The sequence below is a fragment of the Narcine bancroftii genome, chromosome 9, assembly GCF_036971445.1.
Source record: "Narcine bancroftii isolate sNarBan1 chromosome 9, sNarBan1.hap1, whole genome shotgun sequence".
In the NCBI taxonomy this organism is placed as follows: domain Eukaryota; kingdom Metazoa; phylum Chordata; class Chondrichthyes; order Torpediniformes; family Narcinidae; genus Narcine; species Narcine bancroftii.
In genome coordinates this window covers 63,404,932-63,422,494 of record NC_091477.1, presented here as the reverse complement: position 1 = coordinate 63,422,494, position 17,563 = coordinate 63,404,932, and the positions used below count along the sequence as shown (strand labels likewise).

The following is a 17,563-nucleotide window of genomic DNA, read 5'->3' as shown; positions in this document are numbered from 1 at the left end:
TTCATCCCCCACTGGCACAAGTCTCCTTGGCCAGAAAGCAAAATGGCAAAGCTTAATTGGCTGCACTAATGTTCTCAAATCTAAGGCGCCAGCATTGAAATCCAGAGACACATGGGAGACTAACTGGAACCAGGAACAAAACACCTTCAGATGGAAAAACTCAGCAAGTCTAGCAACATAGAAACATAGAAGATAGGAGCAGGAGTAGGTCATTCGACCCTTCGAGCCTGCTCCGCCATTCAACGAGATCATGGCTGATCTTAAAGTTCAGTACCCCGTCCCTGCCTTCTCTCCGTAACCTTTAATACCCTTATACTGAAGAAATATATCTAATTCCCTCTTAAATATATTTAATGAACCTGCCTCTACTGCCCTCTGTAGCAATGAATTCCATAGATTCACCACCCTCTTGGTAAAGAAATTCCTCCTCATCTCGGTCCTAAATGGTTTGCCTATTATCCTCAAACCATGGCCCCATCATTTGAAACATCCCATCTGCATCCATTCTGTCCAGTCTTGCCAGAATTTTATATGTCTCTATGAGATCCCCTCTCAATCTTCCAAACTCCAGCGAGTACAATCCCAATTTGCAGAATCTTTCCTCGTAAGTCATTCCTGCCATTCCAGGTATCAGCCTGGTGAATCGCCTCTGCACTCCCTCCATTGCAAGAACATCCTTCCTTAGATAAGGTGACCAAAACTGCACACAATACTCCAGGTATGGTCTCACCAAGGCCCTGTACAGCTGCAGTAAGGTATCCTTGTTCCTATACTCAAACCCTCTTGATATGAAGGCCAACATACCATTTGCCTTTTTAACCGCCTGCTGTACCTGCATGCTCGCCTTCAGAGACTGGTGTACAAGTACCCCTAGGTCTCTCTGCACTTTCCCATCTCTTAATCTATTGCCATTCAAATAGTAATCTGCCCTCCGGTTTGTCTTACCAAAGTGGATAACCTCACATTTATCCACATTGTAGTGCATTTGCCATGTATCTGCCCAGTCCCACAATTTATCCAAATCACACTGGAACTTCCTGACCCCCTCTTCCGTGCACACAACCCCTCCTAGCTTAGTGTCATCTGCAAATTTGGAGATATTACATCCAATCCCCTCATCCAGATCATTAATGTAAATTGTGAACAGCTGGGGTCCCAGTACATATCCCTGTGGCACCCCACTGGTCACCGCCTGCCACTCAGAAAATGAGCCATTTATCCCAACTCTCTGTCTTCTACCTGCCAGCCAGTTCTCAATCCACATCAATACTTTGCCCCCAACCCCTTGAGCCTTGATTTTGGAAACCAGTCATTTATGCGGGACCTTATCAAAGGGGAAAAATGGCCGACAGTTCAAGGGAAGAGTTTGAGCCTGAAACATTGACCATTCGTTGTCTCCCACTGATGCTGTCCAACCTGCCGTGTTCCTCCAACAGAGAATGTGGAAATACATCTCGACTGAATATACCATAGAGAGTAGGTTAAGTGGAGGAGTGTGATTCATCTGATGGATCTGAGAAGCAACAGAGAATTGATGGGCTATTCGAAAATCTGACAAAAACCAGATCTATTGGTTGTACAGTACAACTCCAGAGCCTTGGGATCCATCCTGACATTTGGACATTTGGAAGTTTGCGAATATTTTCCCATGATCAGATGGGTTCCTTCTGAGGTGCTCCTCCCACTTCCAAAGTACATGAGAAATCGTAGGTTTGGGGCAGTGTGGCTGGGTCATAACTTGCCCAAGTGTAGGTAGGTGGAAGATGTTTCAGGTAGGAATTAATGAGCATTTGAGAGAAAGTAGCCAGTGGGAAATAAGTGACTGAGCAGTATGGTTGGAAAGCCAGCATAGATTTGATGGGGTGATTGGCCTAAATCACAAGACATATGTATATATGTATGTGTGAGATATGCATCTGCTTATAGAAGAACCGTTTCATCCATATCAGAAAGAACATACAGCATCTAAACATCAAGATCATCTGAATGCATATCAAAGACCATTATTGAATAAGGGGTCTTTTCCAATCCATTCCTCACCATGCCAACATTCTAAGAATTGATTTACACATCACAGGCAAGAATGCTCTCTGACAAACTGTTCCTCCACCACCAACAGCCCTGTTCATTTGGAAGGAGGGGATTCCTGTTCAATGAACATGGGTAGATTCAATTTGTGTGAATTTAAAGAAATAGCACCATCTATTGTTCTCACGGTACCGCAACCAAAGTAATTCAATATTTGGAATATTAACTTATGACGTCCAAAAATAGGTTTACCTTGATAGCAGTGATACAACTTGCAGCCGTGTCTTCCTTTATACATTGGAAGTTGAGGAAATGATCTGCCATAGCTTTTTCCAAATCTTTGCATTTTGATAATTCCACATTGGATATTGTACACCATGTGATGCTCTCATCAGCTGCAAAGGTAAGAGCTGCAAAAAGATAATGAATATGAATTTATTCTTGCTCACATTGCTGCAGTCAAACAGGTACTTCGTTAAAAAAAACATTAATAGTAAACTATTACATGCTCCCAGTTCATTTTCATTTGAGTGGGACTGTCACTTTAAGAGAACAAATCAAGCTGCAAACCTTGCAAGCTTTGGAATGTGGGCTGACAGGCTGGGGACAGCGTGTACTCATCTTCACTACCTCTGAAAAGAGAGGATGTGCCCTTGGAACACACCAACATATTAAAAGCACAGTTCACTGCTGGGTGAAAGTGTTGCTGTTATTCTACACCTTGAGGTTGTATTGTCAGTTTTCAAGTTGTGGTCACTCGATATCCACGTGCTAAGTTTTTTAAATCTAACCATGTAAAATGGAGGGGGTTTTGATTAAAAGGTTTTTTTCTTTTTTTCATTGATTACTATATTTTAAATATAACTGTACAGTTTAGAGTTCTGCTAAATTTAAATTTTTGATGCCCTTTCTGTATTATGGTGGTGTTTTGGAATTCATTTGTATGTTTATGTTTCTATGGGTTTTTAAAATCTTTTTTTCTGTGCACATTCCATACTGTACAAATTTATTGTTATTGAAATTAATAAAAATATTTTAAAAGAAATAAATAAAACTATAGATTGGAGGAACTTGAGAAACAAAAACAGTTTGAGCTAGAATTAGAAAAACTTAGAAGGGAGAAATCTGAGAGGCAAAGACAGTCTGAGGAAAAAATGGAAACTTGGCAGGATTCTGCTAAATCAGCGGATGAGCATGCTTTAACTCACAGGGTTAAGTTTGTGCCAAGTGGAGCCTTCTGAAGTGTTGATTTTGCGCCAAGTAAAACCTTCCAGAAGGGAAATGTGGAATATCCACTTAAGTTAGAAAACAAGGGGGCGTGGCAAGATGGCATAGAATCTAGACGTGCAATCTTGACCTCTCTGGCCAGACTTTTAAATACCCGTTTTTTAACCCTTTATTTTCAAGTTTAAACTTTTTAAATGTTAGTTTAAAGTATTAAGGAATTATTATGGACACTTATGTCAAAAAGACTAAACCTCAAGTTCATAAGAAGTTACATTTTTGAAGTGCTGAAGATTTGGGGCCTAGATGACTTGATACAGCCCCAGGCTCAATCTCTTCATTGTTTAAACCTCAAAGATTGCCAGTGGGGGCTGAAAAAAGAATACCTATTACTCACCAAATGAAGGATGGCATTGGAATTACCCGTTCTCTGGAAGAAGGTGCGTGTTCCCAAGAAGTGGACCCCGATTTGGAAAGCCTTTTGATTTCAATGGAGGGAGCACTCAGGAAATGACTCCACTGTTGGAAATGCATCAGGTAGCATTTCAATCTGAAGAAATCATTTTTCTTTGTGAATTGATGAAAAGAACAACAAGATAAGGGGGGAGACCAGCGGCAACTCCCTGAGGAAGTCGGAGTGCCGTCACTGGGAGTCCAGACCCACAGTTAAACTTTTAAAATGCCTTCTGTTGAGTTGCAGCAGGAGCTGCAGTTACCTTGTTTTGCCACTATGTCAGAGAGAGCAGAGCTGAGCTTTACTGAATCACAGTGTATGCAATTAAATGAAGTTATTCAAGCTGCTATAAAACCTTTGTTGAAATCTCAAATGAATGAAATGGCTCAAATGAATGCTGGTATAAGTTCAGAATTAAATATGGTTAAGACACGTGTGGATGCATCTTAGGAAGAATTAAAAAAAATTCAGACTGCTTTTTTGGACTGTAAACAACAAGTGACTTCCAACACAGAAAACGTGTTGAAGGTAGAAAAATCAATCATAGAATTAGGAGAACGTGAGAAGGAGCGAGAAAGAAAAATAGATTATTTGGAGAATCAAAGCAGAAGGAATAATGTGAAAATTGTTGGTTTGTAAGAAGGTTTAGAAGGACAAGATTCTCTTTGTTTCTTTAAAGACTGGATTCTGCAAATATTAGGGCAAGAATTTTTCTCTGGGGGATTGGTACTGGAAAGAGCCCATAGAGCTTTAAGAAGAACACCCTCAGCTGTTCAACCACCGAGACTGGTAATAATTCAATGTTTGAGTTATTTGGATAAAGAAGCAATACTTCGACTTGCATTACAAAATGCGAGACAACGACAAACCCCATTATTGAATAAGAATAGCAGAGTCTTTTTTTATCCTGATTTGAGTCAAGAGATCATTCAACGTCGACGTCGATTCCATCCAGTTAAAGAAGTTTTGTGGCATAAAGGTTATAAGTCTACTTTTCGTTACCCTGCAGTGCTGAAGGTGTTTTATGGAGACTATCAATTTCAGTTTTTTGAAACTGATCGTGAAGCCATGATTTTTGCTGATTCATTGCCAGTTATAAGAGGACAAAGACGTAGTCCATCATTATCTCCTAAAGAAAAATCTGGTTGCTCTGGAAACGGAAGAAATGGCAGAAATGGGGAAAATGGGAATGGAAAGAGTCTACCTCATTCTGAAATGGGATCTTCGAGATTGGAATCTTTTGGATGAAAAGAAGAATTTTCTTATTCTATTTTTTTCTTTTGTTATTATGATATTTTGATGTTATTGACTGTTTGGCTGGGGAGGGAGAGATTTGCACTAAGTTCTTTACATCATCAGCCACTTGTGGGTGACCCACACCCAATTTTTGTTTAGGGGATTACTGCCTTTTGGTAGTTTTTTTTTGGGGGGGGATTATCTTTTTTTCTTTATTATTTTTTTATTTTTAATTTTTTACTTTTTAATTTGTGATTTTTTTTAATTGGAGGCCCTATATACATTGATTTGAGTTTTTACATAAAGATATTATTGGTATTTAGTAATAATAGTAGATATGTCAAAGTTGAGGTTTGCTACTTTTAATGTTCAAGGATTAAATAGTCCAATTAAGCATAAGCGAGTCTTGGCGTATATTAAGAAAATGAAAATTGATATTGCTTTTTTACAAGAAACACATTTGAATGTGAAGGAAAGTATGAAGTTAAAGAGGGACTGGGTTGGGCATGTATATTCTTCTTCATTTAATTCCAGGGCTAAAGGTGTAGCAATTTTGATACATAAAAAATTATCTTTTGAATTACAATCAATGGAGAAAAAGGCAGGATGTATTCTTAAATTGAATTGTAAGATTTTTAGTGAATTTTGGACTTTACTTAATATTTATGCCAAAATGCAGATGATGAAATATTTATTTCAGATGCATTTTTATGTTTGGGTCAGGCTAATGATAATATTTTAATTGGTGGTGATTTTAATTGTGTTTTGGAACCATAATTAGATAAATCTCCGAAGAAAGTTAAAAAATCCAAGATGGCAATTCAAGTCCAAGCGTTGATGAAAGATCTTAATTTATTAGATTTTTGGTGACGTCTTAATCCGACAAAGAAAGATTTTTCCTTTTATTCATCTAGACATGGATCATTTTCAAGGATTGACTTCTTTTTAGTATCGGCACATTTACAAGGGAGAATACAACAAGCGGAATATAAAAGTAGGGTTATTTCACATCATTCTCTGTTATATTTACATATGAAACTTCTGAGAAAATTCAAATAGCTTATCGTTGGAGATTTAATACAATGTTGTTAAAAATGTTGAATTTATTGATTTTTTGAAAAAATAAATTAATTTTTTTGAAAGAAAATTCTAATTCTGTTCAAAGTAAGTTTGTATTATGGGATGCTATGAAAGCCTATTTGAGAGGACAAATAATTAGTTATACTTCTAAAATAAAAAAAGAATCAATTAAATCAGAATCTTGAATTAGAGAAACAGATTGATGAGTTAGAAAAGGAATTTCAGAAAGATGCTACAGAAGATCATAAAATAGAATTATCTAGGTTGAAATTGGAATATAATACTTTGCAACCTTATCAATTTGAATGTGTGATTAATAGGACTAAACAGCGGTATTATGAATGGGGAGAGAAAGCACATAAGGTATTGGCATGGCAATTAAAGAAAGAACAGATATCGAGGACTATTAATGCTGTTAGACAGAATTCTCTTATTACTTATAAACCTCATGAGATTAATGATGAATTTTATTCATTTTATAAAAAGTTATATACATCTGAAGGAAAACAGGAAACTGGATCGATTGATCTTTTTTTTATCACAGTTGAATTTACTGATATTAGAGGATGGAGATATACAGGAGTTAAAAGAACTATTTACTGATTCAGAAATTAAAATGGCTATATTGGAAATGCCGAATGGTAAATCGCCTGGTGATTATGGATTTTCGGTTGAATTTTATGAATCTTTTTATTATGATTTATCTACAGTGTTTGGGGATGTATTACATCAAGTTGGAGAACATTATGAATTACCTGAGTCTTGTTCTCGTGCTTTAATTACAGTAATTCCTAAAAAAAATAGAGATCCTTTGAAAATATCTTCATATAGACCAATTTCATTGTTAAATGTAGATTACAAAATAATAGCTAAATTATTAGCAAATAGATTGGCTAGATTTTTACCAAAGTTGATTCATATTGAACAAACAGGTTTTATAAAGAATAGATATGCTTCAGATAACATTTTGCATGTGATTAGTTTGATTAATAGATTTCGACAATCTTTAGATCACCCGATGGTGATATCCGTAGATGCAGAAAAGCATTTGATAGAGTTGAATGGAATTTTTTGTTTAAAGTTTTGGAAAAATTTAAGTTTTGTCCTTCTTTTATTGGTTAGATTAGGGCTCTATATAGTAAACTGGAAGCTAGAATATTGACGAATTGTTTGATTTCAGAATCTTTTAAGTTAACTCGATCAACTCGTCAAGGTTGTCTTTTGTTTGCATTAGTGATTGAACCTTTAGCACAGTTGATAAGACAAAATACACAAATACAAGGTATGAAAGTTTTAGACGAGGAGTATAAAATTAATTTATTTGCTGATGATGTATTGGTGTATTTAATAAACCCAGCTCAGTCACTTTTCCATTTGAAGGAATGTTTAATACAATATGGATGTCTTTCTGGATATAAAGTTAATTGGGGAAAAAAGTGAAATATTACCGGTAAGTGAATGAAATTATTCAGTTTATAAGAATATTATTAATTTGAAGTGGACTGATTGAATTAAATATCTAGGTATAATTTTGAATGTTAATTATCAATTTTTATATAAATTAAATTATGCTCCATTAATGAAAAAAATTAAAACTGATTTGATTAAATGGAAAGATTTACCTATTAATTTAATGGGAAGGATAAATACAATTAAGATAAATATCTTTCCGCATATACAATATTTGTTTCAATCCGTTCCATATTTACTTGATAATTTTTTTTTTCAAGATTTGAATAAAATGGTTAGGGAGTTTTTATGGAGGGGTAAATTTTTGAGAGTAGCTTTGAATAAATTAACTTGGAAATATGAGTTAGGGGGACTACGTTTACCACATTTTCAAAATTATTACAAGGCAGCCCAACTTAAATTTATTAGTAAATTGATGGATTTCGTACGGCCTCCTAGTTGGGCTAAAATTGAGATGGCAAGTATTTCTGAATTTGAAATACATCAGTTTTTGTTTAGGTGGAATATAAATTTGTTACAACAATATAATGTGCCTATACTAAAACATTTAATGAAGTTATGGATAAAGAAATATAAAATGATAGGCTCTAGGGGAAAATTATTGGCTTTGACTCCGTTGTATAATAATCAAATTATTTCTTTTTCAATACATAATCAAAGTTTATTGCATTGGAGATTTAAAGGTGTGAAAAATTTGGGAGATTGTTTTAAAGAGGGTAAGTTTTTATCTTTTAAACAGATGAGGGAAGATTTTGGTATTGATAAGAATTCTTTATTTCTGTATTATCAAATTCGATCTTTGGTAAAATGTATGTTTGGTAGAGATATGATTTTACCTAAAATGACTAAATTTGAGACTTTTCTTATGAAGGTACCAGAGAAGGGTTATATTTCATTTATGTATTAAATATTGCAGGATGGTATGGATAAAAAGGGTTGGGATAGATCTAAAATTAAATGGGAAGTGGATATTGGTTTTATTTTTTCTGAAGATGATTGGTTAGATATCTGTTATGATAGTGTAACTAGATTTATAAATGGACATTATGCACTGATTAATTACAATTTTTTACATCAATTATATTTGACACCTGCAAAACTTTTAAAAATATGGTTTTCATGAATCAGATTTGAGTTTTAGATGTGGTGATATGGTTGGAACTTTTTTCATGCTGTTTGGTTATGTATACATATACAATCCCAGCTGGGTAGGTCACATCTCCAGAATGGAGGACCATCGCCTCCCCAAAATCGTGTTATATGGCGAGCTCTCCACTGGCCATCGTGTCAGAGGTGCACCAAAGAAGAGGTGCAAGGAATGCCTAAAGAAATCTCTTGGTGCCTGCCACATTGACCACCGCCAGTGGGCTGATATCGCCTCAAACCGTGCATCTTGGCGCCTCACAGTTTGGCGGGCAGCAACCTCCTTTGAAGAAGACCGCAGAGCCCATCTCACTGACAAAAGACAAAGGAGGAAAAACCCAACACCCAACCCCAACCAACCAATTTTCCCATGCAACCACTGCAACCGTGTCTGCCTGTCCCGCATCAGACTTGTCAGCCACAAACGAGCCTGCAGCTGACGTGGACATTTACCCCTCCATAAATCTTCGTCCGCAAAGCCAAGCCAAAGAAGAAGACATATACAATTTTTTTGGAAGAAAATTCAATTATTTTTAGAATACCTGTATAAGATTAAAATAGTTTTAGATCCAACAGTATTTTTATTTGGTAGTTTGCAACCTCTGAAAGGTTTGGGATTAGATAAATTCCAGCTTGTTTTTGTATATTTAGCTTTATCCGTAGTGAAAAATGTATTGCTAGTATGTGGAAAGATACTAATATTATTGATATTAATAGATGGCATAATGAGATTAAATATTGTTTAATAATTACATATGTTTCGCATGATAATTATATTTTTTTATTAATAAGTGGCTGTTATATTCAGAATATTTACATTTCAATTTATATTGATTAGATTTTAATATGTATATTTAACTTTTTCTTTAATATTCTTTCTTTTACCTTTTTTATGGCTCTCCTTAGGAGAGTTGGCTGAAGGGGCGGGGGTTCTTTTCTTTTCCTTTTTTTCTATATATATAAAAAAAGTTAATGTTCATTTTTAATTGCTGTATATGTCATATATTATTTGCTTTTGAACAAATAAATAAAGTTTTTAAAAAATTTAGAAAACAAATCATGAAGTGACCTTGTGGAGAGTGAAGTTTTCCCTGCAGTGAGGTTGACTGCCAAGCCAATCATTGATGAAACAAAGACAGAATCAGATATATAGCTAGCCTGTGCAGTGACGTGAGCTATATCGAAGCAGCTTGCCAGTGCAAATGATTTGGACCAGAGTTCTGGTGTTAAATCTGAGAGTAAGGATTTGTCATTGGCTCGAAAGGAGTTTATAGTGGGGCAGAACCAAGATCTTCATCCTACTGAGATGAGAGATAAAGTTCTATCTGATAAGGAAATTGAGAAAGTGCTAGTTGGATATTATTTTAAGGAGCGTGTGTTAATGCGGAAGTGGACATCACTTGATATCCCTGCCAATGAGGAATGAGCAGTTGTTCATCAGGTTGTAGTTCCAAAAGCCTAAAGGGATAAAATTATAAACCAGTCCTATAGCAGGTGCTTGGGTGGTCATCTTGGTATAACAAAAACTATATATATAAGATTATGAAACCATTTTATTGTCGAGTTTTGAGAGAAGATTCTGTGTCATTTATCTAGACTTGTTGCATTTGTCAGGTTGCAGGGAAACCCAATCAGGGTTCCCCAGTGGCTCCTTTAAAACATATTCCTTCTTTTGGCAAACCCTTCTCTAAAGTTATTGTAGATTATGTATGCCTACTGCCCACTCCTGGATTAAAACATACAGATGCTGCTATTGATAATTTGGTTATGGGCAATGACTTCTGGGAAGCACACATCTCTGAGACAGAAAAATTTGTTTGACAAACTTTCAAAAACCAGCATTACTGTTAATTTAGCTGAAAGTTAATTTGGCTATGCTACTGTGACTTATCTTGGTTATGTTGTTGGGTCAAGACAAGTTGACACTTGCTCAGGTGAAAGTTCATGTAATTTTTGACTTTCCCATTCCCACGGGTAAGAAAGCAGTTTGGGGGTATTTGGGAATGGTAGAGTATTATAAAAATATTGCCCTTCCCTTAACTAATCTTCTGAAGAAGGGTGAAAAGTTTGTTTGGACTGAACTTTGTCAGGAAGCATTTGAGAAAGTGAAAGCCATTTTATGTCACCAACCTGTGCTTCAGTCACCTGATTTTGAGAAGCCTTTTCTTTAGCAGTAGATGCTAGTGATGAAGCTGCAGGAGCAGTGTTATTATTAAGGAATGGTTCTGATGATATTGACCATCCAGTGGCATATTTCTCCAATAAACATCAAAATAATTATTCACTACAGAGAAATAATTATTATCCCTTGAATTGGCTTTGTGCATTTTGATATTTACATCCACACCGCTCAGCATCCACTTATTATGTATAAGGATCAGAATCCCTTAGTGTTCTTGAGTAAAATGAAAAACAAAAATAGATGATTGTCAAACTGGAGTCTAATTCTACAGGAGTATGATTTAATGAAAACTTATATTGAAGACAAGGATAATGTAATTGCTGATCACCTTTCAAGATGTTAAGTTTGCAAAATTACTGAAGTATGTTATATTTGTCTGTATTATATCAGGTAAATAGTGAATATGTTATTTCAAACTTTGTAGGTTGCAGTTAAAACTTTTCTCTAACATCTCAAAACTTTCTTTGTTGGTGGGAGATATGTGTTCCCAGTACATTTTCATTTGAGTGGAACTGTCACTTTAAGAGGTAACAAATTAAGTTGCAAACCCTGCAAGCTTTGGAGATTGACAATGGGCTGATGGGCTAGGACAGTGTGTATTCATTTTTGCTACTTCTGAAGAGAGAGGAAGTGCCTCCGAATGCAGATGCAGATACCATGTGCCAAACATGTTAAAGAAAGAGTACACTGTTTTGATCAGGGTCATTTTAAAGAAGCACCACAGCAACAGCAGCTCTTGGAGGCTTTGTGTGGCCGAAGGAAAGGTAACCTTTGAAGGGGACTTGTTTAATCCCACTATGGCCGAAGGAAAGATCATTTTGAAGGCAACTGTTGAACTCCACCATGACTAAAGAAAAGGTCACTTGAACATCTTGAAAGGTTTCTGGAAAGTTTCTGAGAGTCACTTGCTTCTAGTCCCCCACACCAAGAAAATAGGAATTTTGAGTACCAATCATCTGAAAGGACACCTCTCTGGAAGCAACTCAACAAGGATTTTGTGAGTCTACAAAAATCTGTCACCTATCTCTCCAACTGACCTTGTGACCACTTCTTTGCATCATTTAAGAGTCTTTATCTCATCACTGGATTTCTGAGACTGAACTTTGAACTAATGTTCCAGAATTGTGCATAAGCTGTAATGGTTTGGGTAGTTGCGCACATGCGCGCATGCACATGGACACACACACACACACACACACACACACACACACATACACTCACTCACTCACTCACTCACTCACTCACTCACTCACTCACTCACTCACTCACACACACACACACACTCTCACACACACACACTCTCACACACACACACACACACACACACACACACACACACACACACACACACACACACATGTATTTGCGCATAGGTAGGGTTAAGCTCAGTTCTCAACATTCATTGGAGCGATTTCATCTCCAACATTGAAGTACTCGAGATGGCAGAGGCTGACAGCATCGAATCCACGCTGCTGAAGATCCAACTGCGCTGGGTAGGTCACGTCTCCAGAATGGAGGACCATCGCCTTCCCAAGATCGTGTTATATGGCGAGCTCTCCACTGGCCACTGAGACAGAGGTGCACCAAAGAAGAGGTACAAGGACTGCTTAAAGAAATCTCTTGGTGCCTGCCACATTGACTACCGCCAGTGGGCTGATCTCGCCTCAAACCATGCATCTTGGCGCCTCACAGTTCAGCAGGCAGCAACCTCCTTTGAAGAAGACCGCAGAGCCCACCTCACTGATAAAAGACAAAGGAGGAAAAACCCAACACCCAACCCCAACCAACCAATTTTCCCTTGCAACCGCTGCAACCGTGTCTGCCAGTCCCGCATTGGACTTGTCAGCCACAAACGAGCCTGCAGCTGACGTGGACATTACCCCTGCATAAATCTTCGTCTGCGAAGCCAAGCCAAAGAAAAAAGAAAGGGTGAAGCTTAGATAAGTTAGATAAGGTGTTATATTATTGCTAATTAATTAATTAAAATATTTTAAATGTAGCAGTGTCTTGGTGAATTTCTATTGCTCCTTTCTGAGTACATAACAATACATTAAAATAACAAATATAAAAACTACAAAGACAGATAGATAATAAATATTCACAGGTGCCATAGTGCAAGGAACAAACAGTGGCATTACAATAGTGCAGATAGGCTTTTTGTGGTGCTAGCATAGTTTATGATAGTGTAACAAGTGAAGGTTCAAGATTTCTATCACCATTGAAAAGAAACTGTTCTTGAGCCTCGAGGTTCTGGTCTTAATGCGTCGATAGCTTTTGCCTGAAGCTAGGAGTGAAAAATGGTTGTGACCAGGATGTTGGGGGTCCTTTATGATGTTGGCTTCCTTCTTGAGGCAGTGCTTCACACAGATAGCATTTGATGGATCTGGCTCTGTTTGCTACCTTCTGCAGCCTTTTCCATTCCTGGGCACTCAATTTACCAAAACAGACTGAGCTGCAAGCAGTCAGTAAACCTTCCACACTGCACTTAGCGAAGTTTGACAATATGTAAAGAGGTTGGTGTGCCTTCGCGGTTGCATTGATGTGCAGGCTCCAGGAGAGGGCCTCAGAAATACAGATTCCCATGAACTTGGAGGTCCTGGCCCTCCCCATCTTCGTCCCATCAATGCAGACACACGTGTGGTTCCTCAGTCATACACTAAAATGACATCGATGCGCATTTTTGCCAGAATGCTATAGTAAGTGTACCAGAAATTCAATTACCAATTTCAGAACAGTAAAGGTGAGAGTGCATGGATACTGCTATCTCTATTTGGAGCTGAGTGGTGTGGAGGGGGAGAAGGGAGAGAAATAGTCAACATTAAATAGGTGGAGAGAGAACAACGAATGTTCGATTAAAGGGAAGGGGAAGTGTTAATATGAATTTATTGGCTAAAGAAAACGGAGAAGTGTGTTGTTGAAGGGAGTAAACAGAAAAAGGGGGAAGCCAGAGGAGAGGGAGGAAGGGATATGGAAAAGAGAAAACCCAATGACAGATGGGAAATGATGAGGATTGTAGTGAAAGAGCAAACATCACAATCAAGAGAATTATAGGAAAAGAACAGGTAATTTTGCACATCAATTAATAAAATCACATTCCCACGGCACCTTGTGGTATCACAGAAAGTAGATCTCCTCTGAAATTTACTATGGTTAAAAGTTCACCATATCTTCAGTTCTGCTGTGGACATAGCAGGAGTTTTGTGCCCAAATCTTTACACCTTTTTCTCAAGGGTGGAAGAGCAAATATATCAGTGGCTGTTTGAGGATCTGATGGCTAGAGGAAATATTCTGAAGAAATTAGTGAAAGGAGCTCAATAGAATCAAGAAAATCATGGGGATGGGGAGGTTGAATGTGCAGTTTATTGGGGGGGGGGGTACAGGGAAGAAAAATGACATACAGGATGATGCCACAAAATAGGAGCAGAACATTTCCATCAGACCTTTCTCCCTCTCCTTATTTCCCAGTAACCCTGAAAAATTAAATTCTCTCTTTCACACCCACATTCATCAACTCACCTATATTTGTTTTTAAATGTAGTGGATAAATATGCAGCACAACTTTGGGAAATGAAAGGAAAGCAGAGCTCCCAGGAGTACCCCATTCATCTACAGAGTGTGCAAGCTCCATAGAGCAAGACCAGGAGCGAAGAGCTCACTGGAGCAGTGAGGCAGCGATGGGAAATGCTGCACCATCCCTATTCCATCACAGAGTAAAGAAGAAACCCATTTGGCCAATTAATTTGTGTGTTCCTTTTGTTGAGCTTCTTTGGTAGAGCTACCCAATTAATTCTAGGGTCCAGCATTTCCTGAAACACTTTACATTTAGTCCTTTTGAGTACTTATCCACTCCTCCTTTTGAAAGTTGTGATCGCAAATTTGCTGCTTTAACTCTGCTTATTTTCTTGATGAATAGCTTTGATCTAATTCTGTTTCCCCTTCAAAAGACATGGCCAGGTCTGCATTCTTTAATTAAAAATATTTGTCATAAGGAAACATCCATTTATGTAATAAGAGCAACAGCAATTTCAATGATGGGCTCTTTCTCTGAAACAATTTGTAAATGCATCTCCCTACTTAATATTCAGCTCCAGGATGATGCAGTCTCCTCAATCAACCCTCTGTCACTGAAAGAGAGAGAGAGAGAGAGAGAGAGAGATAAGAAGAGAGGGGAGAGGGGAGAAAAAAATCAGAGAAGAAGAGAGGTTAGGTGAGAATAAAAGCTAGAACACATGGGTTAAGAGTGAAAAGGGGAAAGGTTTAGTGGGAACACCAGGGGAACGTCTTCACGCAGAGTGGTGAGATTGAGGAGTGAGCTGCCAGTTGAATTTGTAAATGCAGGCTGAGTTTTGACATTTAATACAAATTTGGACAGGTACTTGGATGGGAGGGTTATGGAGGGATATGATCCAGGTGCAGGTCAGTGGAACTAGGCAAAATAATAGTTCAGCACAATTTAGAAGGGCAGAAGGGTCTGTTTCTGTGCTGTGGTGTACTATGGTAATAATATAGTTTGCGTATTTGGACTTCATCTTCTACAAAGTATTGGTCGTCCAAATGTTTGCAAACAATAAAGTGTGTTTGAACACAGCAATGACATATGAGCATTAAAACTAATCTGGTGACATTTGATGAGGAAATATATATGAGCAGGGCACAAGGAAAAGCTCTTCTGCTATATTTCACATGATGCTCAGGTATCTAGGTAAGTAAGTTTTACTTCATTTGTTGCCTAACAGTTGATTCTGAACTATTACAGCATATGGAATACTTGGTCATTGCCACATCGGGCAATGAGCGAAATACATAGAAAAATAACATCAATTAAAATTCCAGCAAAACAAACATACAAACATAATACTCACAAGTAATTGAGACCAGTATAACACTGTGGAGGTAAATCATCTTGCAAACTGCAGATTTACAGAATGGAGAAGTTGTTTGGGGGTGTCACAAAACTGCTGTGTAATAGTTTGTGGTAGAACTTTAGTCCTGCTCTCCTTTATAAAGCCCATGGCTCACAGAGTTGGCAGAGTGCACCACCCTGCCATTGGATTGCTTGGGTTATATTTCATAGATGCATTCACCTTGACTCAACCCACTTGCGCCATCCACAATAAACCACAAGGAATGTGGAGAACGGTATGAATGTAATCAAGGGAACTGGAAGAGAAATTACCAATTATTTCAACTTGAAAATTTTAATCTTAAATTGCAAAGGTGGTGTCATTTCTCAACTTCTGCATAGTTGTGGGATCAGGCTTTTAAAAGTATTCAGATATTATTTGCATAATTACAATCTTTCTACTTTAGTTTGCCAGTTCTGGAATCAGAATCTATTGTCATGAACAAGTCACAAAATATGTTGTTTTTTGGCAGCATCACAGTGCAAACATTCATAAAAAAATAAAAAATAAAATAAATAAATAGATAAATAATGCTCAAAAAGTCAGGCAGTGTCTTTGGTTCATTGATTATTCAGGAATCTGATGGCAGTGGGAAAGAAGCTGTCCTTGTGCTCATCTTCAGCCACTTGTACTTTTTTCCTGATGGTAGCAGAGTGAAAGAGGGCATGGCTTGGGTGGTGGGGGGTCCTTGAGGATAGAAGCTGCTTTTTTTAAGACATTGCCTCATGCGGATGTCCTCGATGGAGTGAAATCTGGTGCCTGTGATGTTGCAAGCTGAGTTAACAACCCTCTGGAGTTTATTCTTGTCCTAAACTAGACAGTGATGCAACCAGCCAGAATGCTCTCCACGGTACACCTGTCAACATTTTCGAGAGTCTTTGGTGACATACTGAATCTTCTCAAACACCTCACAAAGTATAGCTATTGGCGAGCTTTCTTCATGATTGCATCCTCATGGAGGCTTCAGGACAGATCCTCAGAGATGTTGACACTGAGAAATTAACAGTTCTTGACCCTCTCCACTACTGAGCCCTTGACGAAGACTGGATTGTTTTCCCCTGACTTCCTCCTGGAGTCCACAATTATCTCCTTGGTTTTGTTAACGTTGAGCACAAGGTTGTTGTTGTTATACCATTCAACGAGCTGATCTATCTCCTTCCTGTGGTCTTCCTCGTAGCCATTTGCGATTCTGCCGACAACTGTGGAGTCATCGGCAAATTTGAGGATAGAATTGGAATTGTGCTTGGCCACACAGTTATGGGTGTATATTGAGTAGAGTAGTGGGCTAAGCATAAATCCTTAGGGAGCATCTGTGTTGATGATCAATGAGGAGGAGACGTTTCCAATTCATACTGACTGTGGTTTTCCGATGAGGAAGTCAAGGATCCAGTTGCAGAGAGCAGTACAGAAGTCCAGAGTTTGTAGCTTGTTGACCAGCACTGAGGGAATAGTGGGAATAATGGTATTGTGGGAATAACCACTGTGGGAATAATGGTATTGAAGACTTCATTATAGTCGATGAAGATCAGCTGTATGCATGAGTTGCTGTTTTCAAGATAATCCAGAGCTGAGTGGAGAGCCACCCATATTGCATCTCCTGTGGAGCGATTGTCATGATAGGCAAATTGCAGTGGGTCTAGATCATTGCTTAAGTACATGTTAATTCTGGCCATGACCAGCCTCTCAAAACATTTTGTAACAGTAGAAGTTAGTGCTACTGGGCGGTAGTTGTTAAGGCAGTTCATGCTGCTCTTCTTGGGTACGGGAATTATTGATGCCCTTTTTTGAAGCAGGTGGGAACCTCTGACTGCAGCAATGAGTGGTTGAAAATGACCATGAACA

The 17,563-nt window shown here is 37.9% G+C and overlaps 1 protein-coding gene across 2 annotated transcripts in view; it reads right to left on the bottom strand.

Annotated features, from left to right (window-relative positions):
• The window catches only part of LOC138743707 (serotransferrin-like), a 79,605-nt gene extending 63,703 nt beyond the window's left edge, over window positions 1–15,902 (bottom strand). Inside the window, exons 1-2 of one of the 2 annotated variants that reach the window (XM_069899331.1) lie at window positions 15,680–15,902; window positions 2,281–2,438 (exon numbers count right to left, since the gene is read on the bottom strand). In XM_069899331.1, the coding sequence (XP_069755432.1) occupies window positions 2,281–2,438; window positions 15,680–15,719 (198 nt within the window). In that variant the 5' untranslated portion in view covers window positions 15,720–15,902. Of the gene's footprint in view, window positions 1–2,280; window positions 2,439–6,777; window positions 6,810–15,679 lie in introns of those variants that run through there. The other variant, XM_069899332.1, reaches the window with a different exon arrangement.
• Window positions 15,903–17,563: the final 1,661 nt, after the last annotated feature.